This window comes from Oncorhynchus tshawytscha, linkage group LG06, assembly GCF_018296145.1.
Source record: "Oncorhynchus tshawytscha isolate Ot180627B linkage group LG06, Otsh_v2.0, whole genome shotgun sequence".
In the NCBI taxonomy this organism is placed as follows: domain Eukaryota; kingdom Metazoa; phylum Chordata; class Actinopteri; order Salmoniformes; family Salmonidae; genus Oncorhynchus; species Oncorhynchus tshawytscha.
The window spans coordinates 67,885,702-67,898,918 of record NC_056434.1 but is presented as its reverse complement, the minus strand read 5'-3'; the positions used below and the strand labels follow the sequence as shown (position 1 = coordinate 67,898,918).

Here is a 13,217-nt window from a genome sequence, read left to right as displayed (position 1 = left end):
CCAACTTTGTGGCAACGGTTTGGGGAAGGACCTTTCCTGTTTCAGCATGACAATGCCCCGTGCATAAAGTGAGGTCCATACAGAAATGGTTTGATGACATTGGTGTGGAAGAACTTGACTGGCCTGCACAGAGCCCTGACCTCAACCCCATCAAACACCTTTGGGATTAATTGATTGCGAGCCAGGCTTGAACGCCCAATGTCAGTGCCCAACTACACTAATTCTCTTGTGCCTCAAGTCCCCTCAGCAATGTTCCAATATCTAGTGGAAAGCTTTGCCAGAAGAGTGGAGGCTGTTCTAGCAGCAAAGGGGGGACCAACTCCATATGAATGTCCATGATTTTAGAATGAGATGTTCCATGAGCATATGTCCACATACTTTTGGCCATGTACTGCGTACTTTCATAACTTTTTCTGACTGGTACCGGGGGACAACATACTTTTGGTCATGTAGTTTATCTAAAGCAAGTGTCATTTATATTTACAATTCCCTTATTCAAACGGATTACTCATTTACCTAGCTCTTATCAAGTTGTTAATTACAGTTAATGGAGAATGGTGTTATTTCTATCGGGGGGAAGAAAGAACATGCTTTTCCCACTTGGAACCGTTAGGTTCGCTAGACCTTATTCATGGTTTTCTTGCGCGTAAAGGTGGTGGAAATATTTGGGAATTCAGTCAAGGTCAGAATAGAGTGTATTTGTAGACACACAGAAAAGTAATAGCAGGTGAATAGCATGCTATTCTCATGCTTAAGTTCAAGGTCATAATATGCATAGAGAGAAAAGTGCATTAAACGAGAATTGTGTCCCGTTTGCATGGCTTAATCGGGCCCTTAATCTGAATCGGGCCCTTAGAGACTTACCCAGAAAGACTCACAGCTGTATTCGCTGCCAACGGTGCTTCAACAAGGCATTGACTCAGCCGTGTGAATACTTATGTAAGTGATATTTCTGAATAAAATTTTCAATAATTTACCAACATTTCTAAATCATATTTTCACTTTGTCATTATGGGGTATTGTATGTAGATGGGAGAGAGATTGATTTAACCCATTTTTAATTCAGGCTGTAATACAACAAATGTGGAATTTTATTTTACTTATTTTATTTTAAAAAATTAAAAAAAATTAAAAAAAATTACTAGGCAAGTCAGTTAAGAACAAATTCTTATTTTCAATGACGGCCTAGGAACAGTGGGTTAACTGCCTGTTCAGGGGCAGAACAACAGATTTGTACCTTGTCAGCTCGGTGATTCGAACTTGCAACCTTACGGTTAGTCCAACGCTCTAACCACTAGGCTACCCTGACGCCCCAATAAGTCCACTATCTAAGGGGTACACTATCTCTTCTCCATCTCTCTCCCACTTTTCCTCTCGTCTCACCATCCTCTTCATGTCTCCATCATCCATCCCTCTTAATTTTTCAACTTCAAGTCTTCTCAATCTCAACTTTATTTCTACTAAATTTTCTAAATTTCTACTTATCTCATTCACTTTTACATTCCACTTTCCAATCCATCAGTCCTCTGAGCAAGGAGATGTGTATCTTACACTTTGTATTAGTGACCTTATTACTGTGTAGTTATTTATTATTACACATTTAATTATTCAACAGCCTACTGTGTGCCTATGCTGATAGTGTAGGTGTCGTGATGAAGCAGTCAATAGCAGCTTTAGCATACATTTTAGTCCGTTGGTTATTTCCTAATCACTGAGTCCGTGTTTCAGTCACTCAAGGGAAACAATCCTGAGGATGATGACAAAGCAGAGACGCTAACCGGTTCTGTGTCTGTTAAACTATTGCCGTGGGCTAACAGCACATCATCTGAAACGTAGACAGTAGCGAGTTAGCACCGGATGTCCTCAGGGCTTTGCTACTCAACTTCTCCAACAGTATGGTGGCTAGAATAGCAGAACTAAACAGAAGTGTTTTAAGCAATGCTTAAACGCTGAATCAAATTGCTGATACAGTAGTGTTTGGGATTTGAGGGAAGTGATCACAAGTTCTGTTATTTTCTTCACCCAGTGGAATAGCCATAGGCCTATGCATAGATTGTCAAACACTGCTCAATGAAGTGTTGAATCCCTCAGTCGTAATGTTCACACTGAAATCACTAGCAGTATACAACGAATGGACAACCATTTTCTAATTTAATCATTGTCTGTTGTTTTGTTTTTTTACAGATACAAACCCTTTTTCCCTTTCCAAGTGCAACCTCCTATTGGGTCTTCCGCCTGTGACTTGGACCTCTCCGTTCAGGACTCAGGATTGGTGGAGGGCCGGCTTAGGGTCACCCTTGTTGAATGTAGCAGGTAGGATGTCTCATTCCCTGTTTACATCGTGACATATTTCATTTCGATATTTTGTTACATTACAGCCTTATTCTAAAATGTATTAAATAAAATAAATCCTCAGCAATCTACACAGTAGCCCATAATGACAAACGAAAACAGATATTTTGACTTTTTGGAAAATGTATTAAAAATGTAAAATAATACTTATCTAAATAAGGTATCTAAGATCCTTTGCTATGAGACTTGAAATTGAGTTCAGGTGCATCCTGTTTCCATTGATCATCCTTGAATAACTTGATTGGAGTCCTCCTGTGGTAAATTCAATTGATTGGACATGATTTGGAAAGGCACACCTGTCTACATAAGGTCTCACAGTTGACAGTGCATGTCAGAGCAAAAACCAAGCCAGGAGGTCGAATGAATTGTCTGTAGAGCTCCAAGCGTCACATCTGGAGAAAGCCTCAAATCAAATGTTATTTGTCACATGCACTGAATACAGCATAGAGAGGGAGGGGAGGGGGAGGGGGAGGATGCAAATAGTCTGGGTAGCCATTTGATTAGATGTTCAGGATTCTTACGGCTTGGGGGTAGAAGCCTCTTGGACCTAGAATTGGTGCTCCGCTACCGCTTGCCGGTAGCAGAGAGAACAGACGACTAGGGTGGCTGGAGTCTTTGACAATTTAAGGCATTCTTCTGACACCGCCTGGTATAGTGGTCCTGGATGGCAGGAAGCTTGGCCCCAGTGATGTACCGGGCCATACACACTACTCTGTAGTGCCTTATGGTCGGTTACCGAGCAGTTGCCATACCAGGCAGTGATGCAACCAGTCAGGATGCTGTAGAACCTTTTGAGGATCTGAGGACCCATGCCATATCTTTTCAGTCTCCTTAGGGGGAATAGGTTTTGTCGTGCCCTCTCCACGACTGTCTTAGTGTGCTTGGACCATGTTAGTTTGTTGGCGAAGTGGACGCCAAGGAACTTGAAGCTCTCAACCTGCTCCACTACGGCCCCATCAATGAGAATGGGGGCATGCTCGGTCTTCTTTTTCCTGTAGTCCACAATCATCTCCTTTGTCTTGATCACGTTGAGAGGTTGTTGTCCTGGCACCACACGGTCAGGTCTCTGACCTCCTCCCTGTAAGCGGTCTCATCGTTGTCTGTGATCAGCCCTACAGTTGTCATCGGCAATTTTTATAAATATGTTATCCTTTTTTCTCTCCAGTTTTGTGGTATCCAATTGGGAGTTAGTCTTGCCTCGTCGCTGCAACTCCCGTACGGACTCGGGAGAGGCGAAGGTTGAGAGCCGTGCGTCCTCCGAAACACAACCAAGACGCACTGCTTCTTGACACAACCCGGAAGCTAGCCGCACCAATGTGTCAAAGGAAATACCGTACACCTGGTGACCGTGTCAGCGTGCACTGCACCCGGCCCGCTACAGGAGTCGCTAGTTCGCGATGGGACAAGGACATCCCTCCCGGCCAAACCCTACCATAACCCGAACGACGCTGGGCCAATTGCGCCGCCCCATTTGGTCTCCCGGACGCGGCTGGCCAGGATTAAACCCCAGGCTGTAGTGACACCGCATGCAGTGTCTTAGATTGCTGCGCCACCCTGAAGGCCCTTGCTGTACCTTTCTACTGGCAATTTGGCCCACTCTAAAGCAGCAACTGCTCTAATTCTTCTATGTATGAGTGGTGCCCTCTACCAACTGCTGCTTTCAGATCTCGCCGTAGGTTTTGGATGTGATTCCGATACCGACCCTTCGCTGGCCACTCCAGAACAGTCCTGCGTTTCTTCTTGATCCATTCCTGGGTGTGTTTTGATGCATGTTTGGGGCCTTGTCCAGCTGGAAGATCCACAGCCTTCAATGGAAACCCAGTTTCTGGACACAAGGTTGAACTTTGGACTCTAAAACACCTTGATAATCTGCTGATTTCATGATGCCTTGCACACGTTCAAGGCCCCTAGTACCAGAGGCAGAAAAGCAACCCCACTATATTATCAAACCTCGCCATGTTTGATTGTAGAGAAGGTGTTCTTTTCATTGAAAGCTTAATTTGGTTTTCGGTATACACAGTGCTGATCTGAGCTAGCTCTACATTTGTTTCAATGGTCCACAGCAGTTTTCCCAGGATTTAAGCTTGTTTTAGGTGGGTTTTTGAGAAGTTCAATGAGGCTTTCTTGTCTCTTTCAGTAGTGGGGTCTTCCTATGTTTACCAACGACCACATGAAACATTCAAAGATAATCATACCCTCCCTAAAATCAGACATGGGGGAGGTTCAGTAATGCTGTGCTAAGCTGCCTCGGGTAATGGGGGTGTTGAATGTGTGCAAGACATCATGAAAACAGCAGATTGTCAAGGTGTTTTGGAGTGCAATGTTCAACCTTGTGTCAAAAAAAACTGGATCTCTGTTAAAGGTTGTGGGTTTTCTAGCTGGACAACAACCAAACACACTTCAAAAGCACCTTGGAATGGTTCAAGAACAAGCGCTGGACTGTTCTGGAGTTGCCAGCAAGAGTCCAGATATGAATCACATCTATAACCTATGGTGGGGCTAGAACAGTCTGGACTATATCCAGACCTTGCATTTTTCACCACTATATGTGCTAGGTGTCCAATCCTGCTCTTGGTAAAGGCTCTGGCCTCACTCATGAAGGAAATACATCAATAATAAACTTAACCAGCAAGGCTACACATTTACCAGGTAATTATGTTACCTCCTGCTCAAAGTAGCCTAATCCATTTGGGTGACAATGCCTTGCACAGTTAAAAAGCAGTTTGTTTGTATTTAGGTAGGTCATGTATCTCTCCTCTAGTCTCCCCTCCCTTCCTAAAACACAGCCACATCTCCTCTGGGCCAATGACAACTTAAACATGTCAGCTCTGGGCCTGAGAATTGTCTCCTCCACCCTGTCCTGATGGCGGTGTAAGTCTTTGTTGTGTTGCTTGGGTCTAGTATAGTAGTGGAGTGGCCACAAGACTGTAGGACACCAGAAAAGCTCCTCATTAATAATACACAGACCTTGCCCATTATGAGGCCAGGCCCAAGCTATGGCTGGCTGGCACTTCTATCCCTACAGCTGCTGCAAATGGATACCCTCTTACCTCACTGGGCGCAGCCAGATATGTCTAACAATGACGCCCATCCACTTCAATTTACACCGACTCTACTGTGCCTAATATTGCGTTTGTCTCTGTAGGATTCCATTGGGTTGGAGCCAAATGAAACCGAATTGCGAGAAAGTCTTTGTTTTTCTGAATAGGCAATGCATTTTTAAGAGGAGGAATAAAAGGTTGTTGATATTCAGAAGAACATTATAATATTCTAAATAGACCTGAAATGATCAGTGAATTAGTTCAGATGAATAATTTATAGATTGTAAATAGCAACAAGATTATTTTAAACTGCCTGTCATGTTCTTTATTTTTATGTTCTCTTAGTTTTGATTGGTTACTTTGTCTGTTGCTTGCTGCCCAAGGACAGTGAAAAACCTCTTAATGTAAGGATAGCATGCTTGCTTTTTTATTTATTTTTTATTTCACCTTTATTTAACCAGGTAGGCTAGTTGAGAACAAGTTCTCATTTGCAACTGCGACCTGGCCAAGATGAAGCATAGCAGTGTGAACAGACAACAACACAGAGTTACACATGGAATAAACAATAAACAAGTCAATAACATAGTAGAAAAAAAATCTATATACATTGTGTGCAAAAGGCATGAGGAGGTAGGCAATAAATAGGCCATAGGAGTGAATAATTACAATTGAGCAGATTAACACTGGAGTGATAAATGATCAGATGAACATGTGCAGGTAGAGATACTGGTGTGCAAAAGAGCAGAAAAGTAAATAAATAAAAACAGTATGGGGATGTGGTAGGTAAATTGGGTGGGCTATATACTGATGGACTATGTACAGCTGCAGCGATCGGTTAGCTGCTCAAATAGCAGATGTTTAAAGTTGGTGAGGGAGATCAAAGTCTCCAACTTCAGAGTTTTTTGCAATTCGTTCCAGTCGCAGGCAGCAGAGAACTGGATGGAAAGGCGGCCAAATTAGGTTTTGGCTTTAGGGATGATCAGTGAGATACACCTGCTGGAGCGCGTGCTACGTGTGGGGGTTGCCAACGTGACCAGTGAACTGAGATAAGGCGGAGCTTTACCTAGCATAGACTTGTAGATGACCTGGAGCCAGTGAGTCTGGCGACGAACATGTAGCGAGGGCCAGCCGACTAGAGCATACAGGTCGCAGTGGTGGGTGGTATAAGGTGCTTTAGTAACAAAACGGATGGCACTGTGATAAACTGCATCCAGTTCGCTGAGTAGAGTATTGGAAGCTATTTTGTAGATGACATCGCCGAAGTCGAGGATCGGTAGGATAGTCAGTTTTACTAGGGTAAGTTCTGACAAAAATATCTAAAGACACTGAGGCAGCAGACTTTGTGAAAATTAATATTTGTGTCATTCTCAACTTTTGGCCACGACTGTATATAATACATGAATTGAAAACATTAGGTGTGTTTTGGTAACGTATTTAAAGTCAGGCACTGGCTAGTGAACTAGTTAAGACACTGGTCAAGACAGAAGGGTGTCCAAAGTTTAAGTGTCCAGATTTGACCTCCATTTTTAAAGGAGCTTGACAATTAATTGACTGGCAGGATTAGGTTGTCAAGTCTGTGTAAGATGTATTGTCTGTCACCAGCAGATGGAGACACAGTCAGCATATTGTTCATCCAGAATCCAGTATGTCATCTGCACATCCTGTATACAGATAGAGCTTGTTGTATACAGTAACTGGGGACTCAATTGACTTAATGGGACAAGAACATGTGTATCCAGTGGTGTAATTGAGGCAAATATAAATAGTTATTACTGTTTCTTTGTTTACTTTTTTTAAACAGGTGTCAATTGTATTTTTATGACTTTAAAATAAGTCTACCTACTGTATATTTTAGTAAGTAATTCTGTAATATAAATAGTTAAACACTTCAAATGCACATCTACTACTGCTTTACCTTAGTATTTTACACTTTTTTGGTGTATTTTCATCACTTCACAAAAGGGCAGCAATAGCCTTGACAGTGTTTGCTTCAGTATCCTTGTATCATTGGTCAGGGGTCTCTGATGCTTTCTAGTAGTACCTGAAAACACTTGTCCCAGCCTAAATAATTTGGTTCGTCCACAGTGGCATCAAGGTCTTTCAAGTGTGTACGTCTGTATTTTAAATATATTGTAGGCAATGCACTACACATAGGGAGACCGAGAGAATCAGCAATGATGTACTGTCTAAAATGAGCTTTTTCTTCTCTAATTTCTCCCTCAGGCTTTTTATCCTGGGCTCGTACGACAGAGAGACCTATGTGCACTGCACCTTTGAGCTGAGCAGCCACGAGTGGAAAGAGAAAACACGCAGCTCCATCAAAACGGTGGGCTTCTTTAAGATACTGTCCCCCCCACTCCCCCCATGTAAAACAACACCAGTCATCTTTCTTAAAGACCACCCAAGCGTAATGCCTATTTGTCAGACAAAGAGCCAGAGGGCTACTGACACATGTTTAATCTGCCTTGTTCAACTAGGGGAGCTAGGGAATCATAGGTTTGTCCTTAAGAAGAACAGCAAGCAGTATTGTATTGGTGCTCCATGTTATTTTTGTGGTCCTAATCAATTGTCACAATATGACAATAGTGTTTAACTTCTTATAGATGATTTACATTTATGACACATTAATTGGCTGGTACAAAACACCTTGTGGTGACATTTACCGGTTTCACTGATGGTATATTTTATTCAAAGGTATTAACATGATCGAGACCATAGTCATTAGAGAAGAAGCATGGAATACTTGCTCTATTGATTCAAAAGTTTTATTTTCCCCCATCTGAGAAGTCAATTTCCCCCAGTGACATTTTGAAAGCAACAAAAAATAATCGAGCCTTAGAGCAAACCTTTTCTAATTGCAGCAATTCAGAGATATTAACATTATAACATGGGACTTGTTCGGAAGTGACTAATGACTGTTTGAGACGAAAATGGCAAGTCTAATTACTGACCATCACTCTCACATCCCGACGCTGCTTCTCTCTGTGAACAACTGGCATTTGCATTGGCTCAAAATACATTTTAGTTTCATTCAAGAGGTCATTTTTCAGAATAATGTTATTATGTTGTAGCAGATTCCATCCTGTCCAGCAGAGGGCAATGCCACTAACATTTGTTCCTTGCGACATTGCTTGCAAAAAATAAAGGGACATTTTCAGTAAAATAGTTCATATCAGTAATCCTCATTTACTGTATGTACTCTCTGTAAGCCATGCATTCTAGCCTGCCACGATCTGTAAGTTAGAGTTGCGTGTGTGTGATATTTGTGTGTGTGTGTTGTGTGTGTGTGATATCTGTCATTATCAACGGCGACCCTGGAGCAATTAAGTGCCTAGGTCAAGGGCACATCAACAGATTTTTCACCCTGTCGGCTCTGGGATTCAAACTGCCGACCTTTCGGTTACTGGCCCAATGCTCTAACCGCTAGGCTACCTGCCTGCAATAAAAGCTATGACTCTCAGACATGCTACAACACAATTTCTTCAACATTCCTTCCAATGTACAACCCATCTACTGCAGCCGCTGAGGTAAGTGTTCAACTTGACCAATATGGCTGTCACCCGTTGTGTCCCTCTAATGACATCCTCTTCAGACAGAGTGCTGTAGCTAGCTCTCCATTAATATGCTACCTAGAGATGCAGATGCAAGGTGGCATTTGGGCTGTTGTATCAGCCTCTTGCAGCTTGTGTCCCAAGCAGGACCATGCTAAGGATTAAAGGCGATACCATCTTAAAAAGGTCACTCTCCCTTTCTTTCTCTGCATATTCCTTTGCGTTTTTATTCCAAGAATGATCGCTGGAGATGAGGACCAACTATCCTCTGAACTGGGCTCTCTGTGTGGCACGTATGTTAATGCACGGAACAAAAATATAAATGCAACATTTAAATTGTTGGTCCCACGTTTCATGAGCTGAAATAGAAGATCCCAGAAATTTTGCGCCAAAATTAGTTTACATCCCTGTTAGTGAGCATTTCTCCTTTGCCAAGATAATCCATCCATCTGACCGGTGTGGCATATCAAGAAGCTGATTAAACAGCATGAACATTACACAGGTACACCTTGTGTTGTGTACAATAAAAGGCCACTCCAAAATGTGCAGTTGTCACACAACACAATGCCACAGATGTCTCAAGTTGAGGGAGCATGCAATTGGCATGCTGACTGCAGGAATGTCCAACAGACTTGTTGCCAGAGAATTAAATGTTAATTTCTCTACCATAAGCCACCTCTGTCATTTTTAGAGAATTTGGCAGTACGTCCAACTGGCCTCACAACCGCAGATCATGTGGAACCACGCCAGCCCAGGATCTCCATCCGGTTTCTTCATCTACGGGATCGTCTGAGACCAACCACCCAGACAGCTGATGAAACTGTGGGTTTGCACAACTGAAGAATTTCAGCGCAAACTGTCAGAAACCATCTCAGGGAAGCTCATCTGCGTGCTCGTCCTCCTCACCAGGGTCTTGACCTGACTGCAGTTTGGCATCATAACCGACTTAATTGGGAAAATGCTCACCTTCGATAGCCACTCTCACAGATTAATTCTGGTTTCAACTGTACCGGGCAGATTGCAGACAGCGTGTATGGCGTCGTGTGGGCGAGCAGTTTGCTGAAGTTAATGTTGCGAACAGAGTGCCCCATGGTGGCGGGTGGGGTCATGGTATGGGCAGGCATACGCTACGGACAGTGAACACAATTCCATTTTGTCAATGGCAATTTGAATGCACAGAGATATACCGTGATGAGATCCTGAGGCCCATTGTTGTGCCATTCATCCCCCGCCATCACCTCATGTTTCAGCATGGTCATGCACGGCCCCATGTTGCAACGATCTGTACACAATTCCTGAAAGCTGAAAATGTCCCAGTTCTTCCGTGGCCTGCACACTCACCAAACTGGCTCTAACCAGAATAGAAAGAGTGGGAGGCCCCAGTGCGCAACTGAGCAAGAGGACAAGTACATTAGTGTCTAGTTTGATAAACAGACGCCTCACAAGTCCTCAACTGGCAACTTCATTAAATAGTACCCGCGAAACACCAGTCTCAATGTCAACAGTAAAGAGGCGACTCCGAAGTTCCTCTGTCCAGTGTCTGTGTTCTTTTGCCCATCTTAATCTTTTATTTTTATTGGCCAGTCTGAGATATATGTATTTTTCTTTGCAACTCTGCCTAGATGACCAGCATCCCGGAGTCGCCTCTTCACTGTTGATGTTGAGACTGTGTTTTGCGGGTATTATTTGATGAAGCTGCCAGTTGAGAACATGTGAGGCATCTTTTTCTCAAACTAGACACTAATGTAATCTTGCTCAGTTGTGCACTGGGGCCTCCCACTCTTTCTATTCTGGTTAGGGCCAGTTTGCGCTGTTCTGTGAAGGGAGTTGTACACAACGTTGTACGAGATCTTCAGTTTCTTGACAATTTCTCGCATGGAATAGCCTTCATTTCTCAGAACAAGAATAGACTGAGGCTTTTCAGAAGAACATTCTTTGTTTATGGCCATTTTGAGCCTTTAATTGAACCCACAAATGTTGATGCTCCAGATACTTCAACTATTCTAAAGGACAGTTTAAAAAAAAAAATCAGGACAACAGTTTTCAGCTGTGCCAACATAATTGCAGAAGGGTTATCTAATGATCAGTTAGCCTTTTAAAATCCTAAATTTGGATTAGCTATCACAACGTGCCATTGAAACACAGGAGTGCTGGTTGCTAATAATGGGCCTATGTAGATATTCCATTAAAAATCAGCCTTTTTCCAGCTACAATAGTCATTTTTATTTGTTATTTAACCTTTATTTAACTAGGCAAGTCAGCTAAGAACAAATTCTGATTTACAATGACGGTGTACCAAAAGGCCTCCTGCGGGGACGGGGGCCTGGGATAAAATTTAAAAAAAGAATACAATCTAAATATGGGACAAAACACACATCACAACAAGAGAGACAACACTACATAGAGACCTATGGCAGCAACACCTGGCAACATAACAACAACAACAACATGGTAGCAACACAACATTGTAGCAGCATAAAACATTAGGGATGCACGATATATCTGTGACCAAATCCGAATCGTCCAAGATTAGCTAAAAATGCTAACATCGGTATCGGCCGATGTCTAGTTTAACGCCTATGTACAAAACTGATGTCAAAGCTGACGTGCATACCTATATAGTAGGTACGTGACGTAATGATTCCACGTAAAATGTTGCGCTACACGTGCAACACACATTCCTAACCTAGCCCACAATGTCTGCTGTGTGGTTCGAGCAGTCAAAAGGTCAAGCAGTCATTTGAAGGAGTAAGAACCTTTCAGAGAGACAACTCAAAGGCGCAATCCATTAAAGCCAAGATAATGGAATTCATTGTCCTTGACAATCAACCGTTCTCTGGTCGTGGGTAATGTTGGCTTTCGCCGACTGATCGAGCACCGGTACACACTACCAACAGCGCTATTTTTCAAATGTTACCCTACCAGAGTTACACAGTAATAGCGTCACTGCTATTAGCTTCACTACATGCATACTATGGAACACCGTTTGGGTCTTTGCGTGTCAAAAAAGATGCGGTAGCACTGTCAAAGCTGTACAAGAAAGTCTGCAAACACCGGCCACGAACGATGCGTTTTCATTACCGCGTTGGTTGTAGCATGATTTTGTTCGACCGCACCTTTGGGGTAGAGAACATTAGCTTGGTACCTAGCTAGCACCAATACAACCAGCCTGAAAACAATGACCAGTAGAAACTGCAGTCATTTTCATTATTCTTAGCAATGATTTAGGAATCCTTGAGTAAGTATTAGCTAGGTTGCCACTTGTTGTTTTCCTATTGAAATTGAACTTCAGTTAATGAAAATGAATAGCTAGCCAGCTATTTAAACCTGTTTCCCAAAGATAATGTTATAAGCAGCCAGCTAGCTTCATCTGGCTAGTGAGGCTAACCCAGACCAGGTTATGTGTTGGGAAACTAGCCACAATAAGAATTAGGCAAAATAGTGGATTTTGAGTTTTGCCTTCAAACTAAAAGTATGTAATTGACAGTGATGCAAATTAATACAAAGAGTAGAATTATGCAATACCTCTATTTTGAAGGCTAACCGCAAAGTCCACTATTGTGGCTAATCCTTATTGTGGCTAGCTTCACATTGATGGGTCTGACCACCATTAATCAAATAAGAATTGTCTTAGAAATTAGGGTTATTTTAGATGACACCTAGCTATATTGTTAGTTAGCTAACGATAGCTACTGAAACAGATTGTCGTTTTGCTATGTTTTTGGGGAAGAACAGCTTTTTTTATGACCAGCACTGTAGGTGGGCGAGAACTTTACCAGCATCATAGCATACGCATCGATGAATCGTTGTGACATATGAAATACGAGTGATAGTGTAAAAAATGTATGAACACGTTAAATTATTTTGTGACGTGCAGTCATATTCAGATCCTGATTGGTCAACAAGCTTAATTGACACGTTAAATGGTATATTTTGAGACACGCAGAGACCCAAACGGCCTTCCATAGCAATCCTGGTTGAGAATGAAACGCCTGAACAAATGAACAACGAAACAGCACACACAGCAAGTAAGTAAAATATATGGGTTTTGATTGTTTTACTGGTAATGGGGACATGTGTAAATGCCAACAAAATAACTTTTTGGTGTGTGTTTGTGTGTAACCTATATTTAACTAGGCAAGTCAGTTAAGAACAAATTCTTATTTACAATGATGGCCTACCCCGGCAAACTCTGACGACGCTGGGCCAATTGTGCGCCGCCCTATGGGACTCCCAATCAAGGCCGGATGTGATACAGCCTGGATTCGAACCA

The 13,217-nt window shown here is 42.5% G+C and overlaps 1 protein-coding gene across 1 annotated transcript in view; it reads left to right on the top strand.

The window, feature by feature from the left end:
• LOC112252959 (PDZ domain-containing protein 8) overlaps positions 1-13,217 on the top strand; it is a 70,038-nt gene that overhangs the window by 19,746 nt on the left and 37,075 nt on the right. Inside the window, exons 2-3 of the mRNA XM_042323542.1 lie at positions 2,185-2,313; positions 7,617-7,719. Of these exons, the coding sequence (XP_042179476.1) occupies positions 2,185-2,313; positions 7,617-7,719 (232 nt within the window). The remainder of the gene's footprint in view (positions 1-2,184; positions 2,314-7,616; positions 7,720-13,217) is intronic.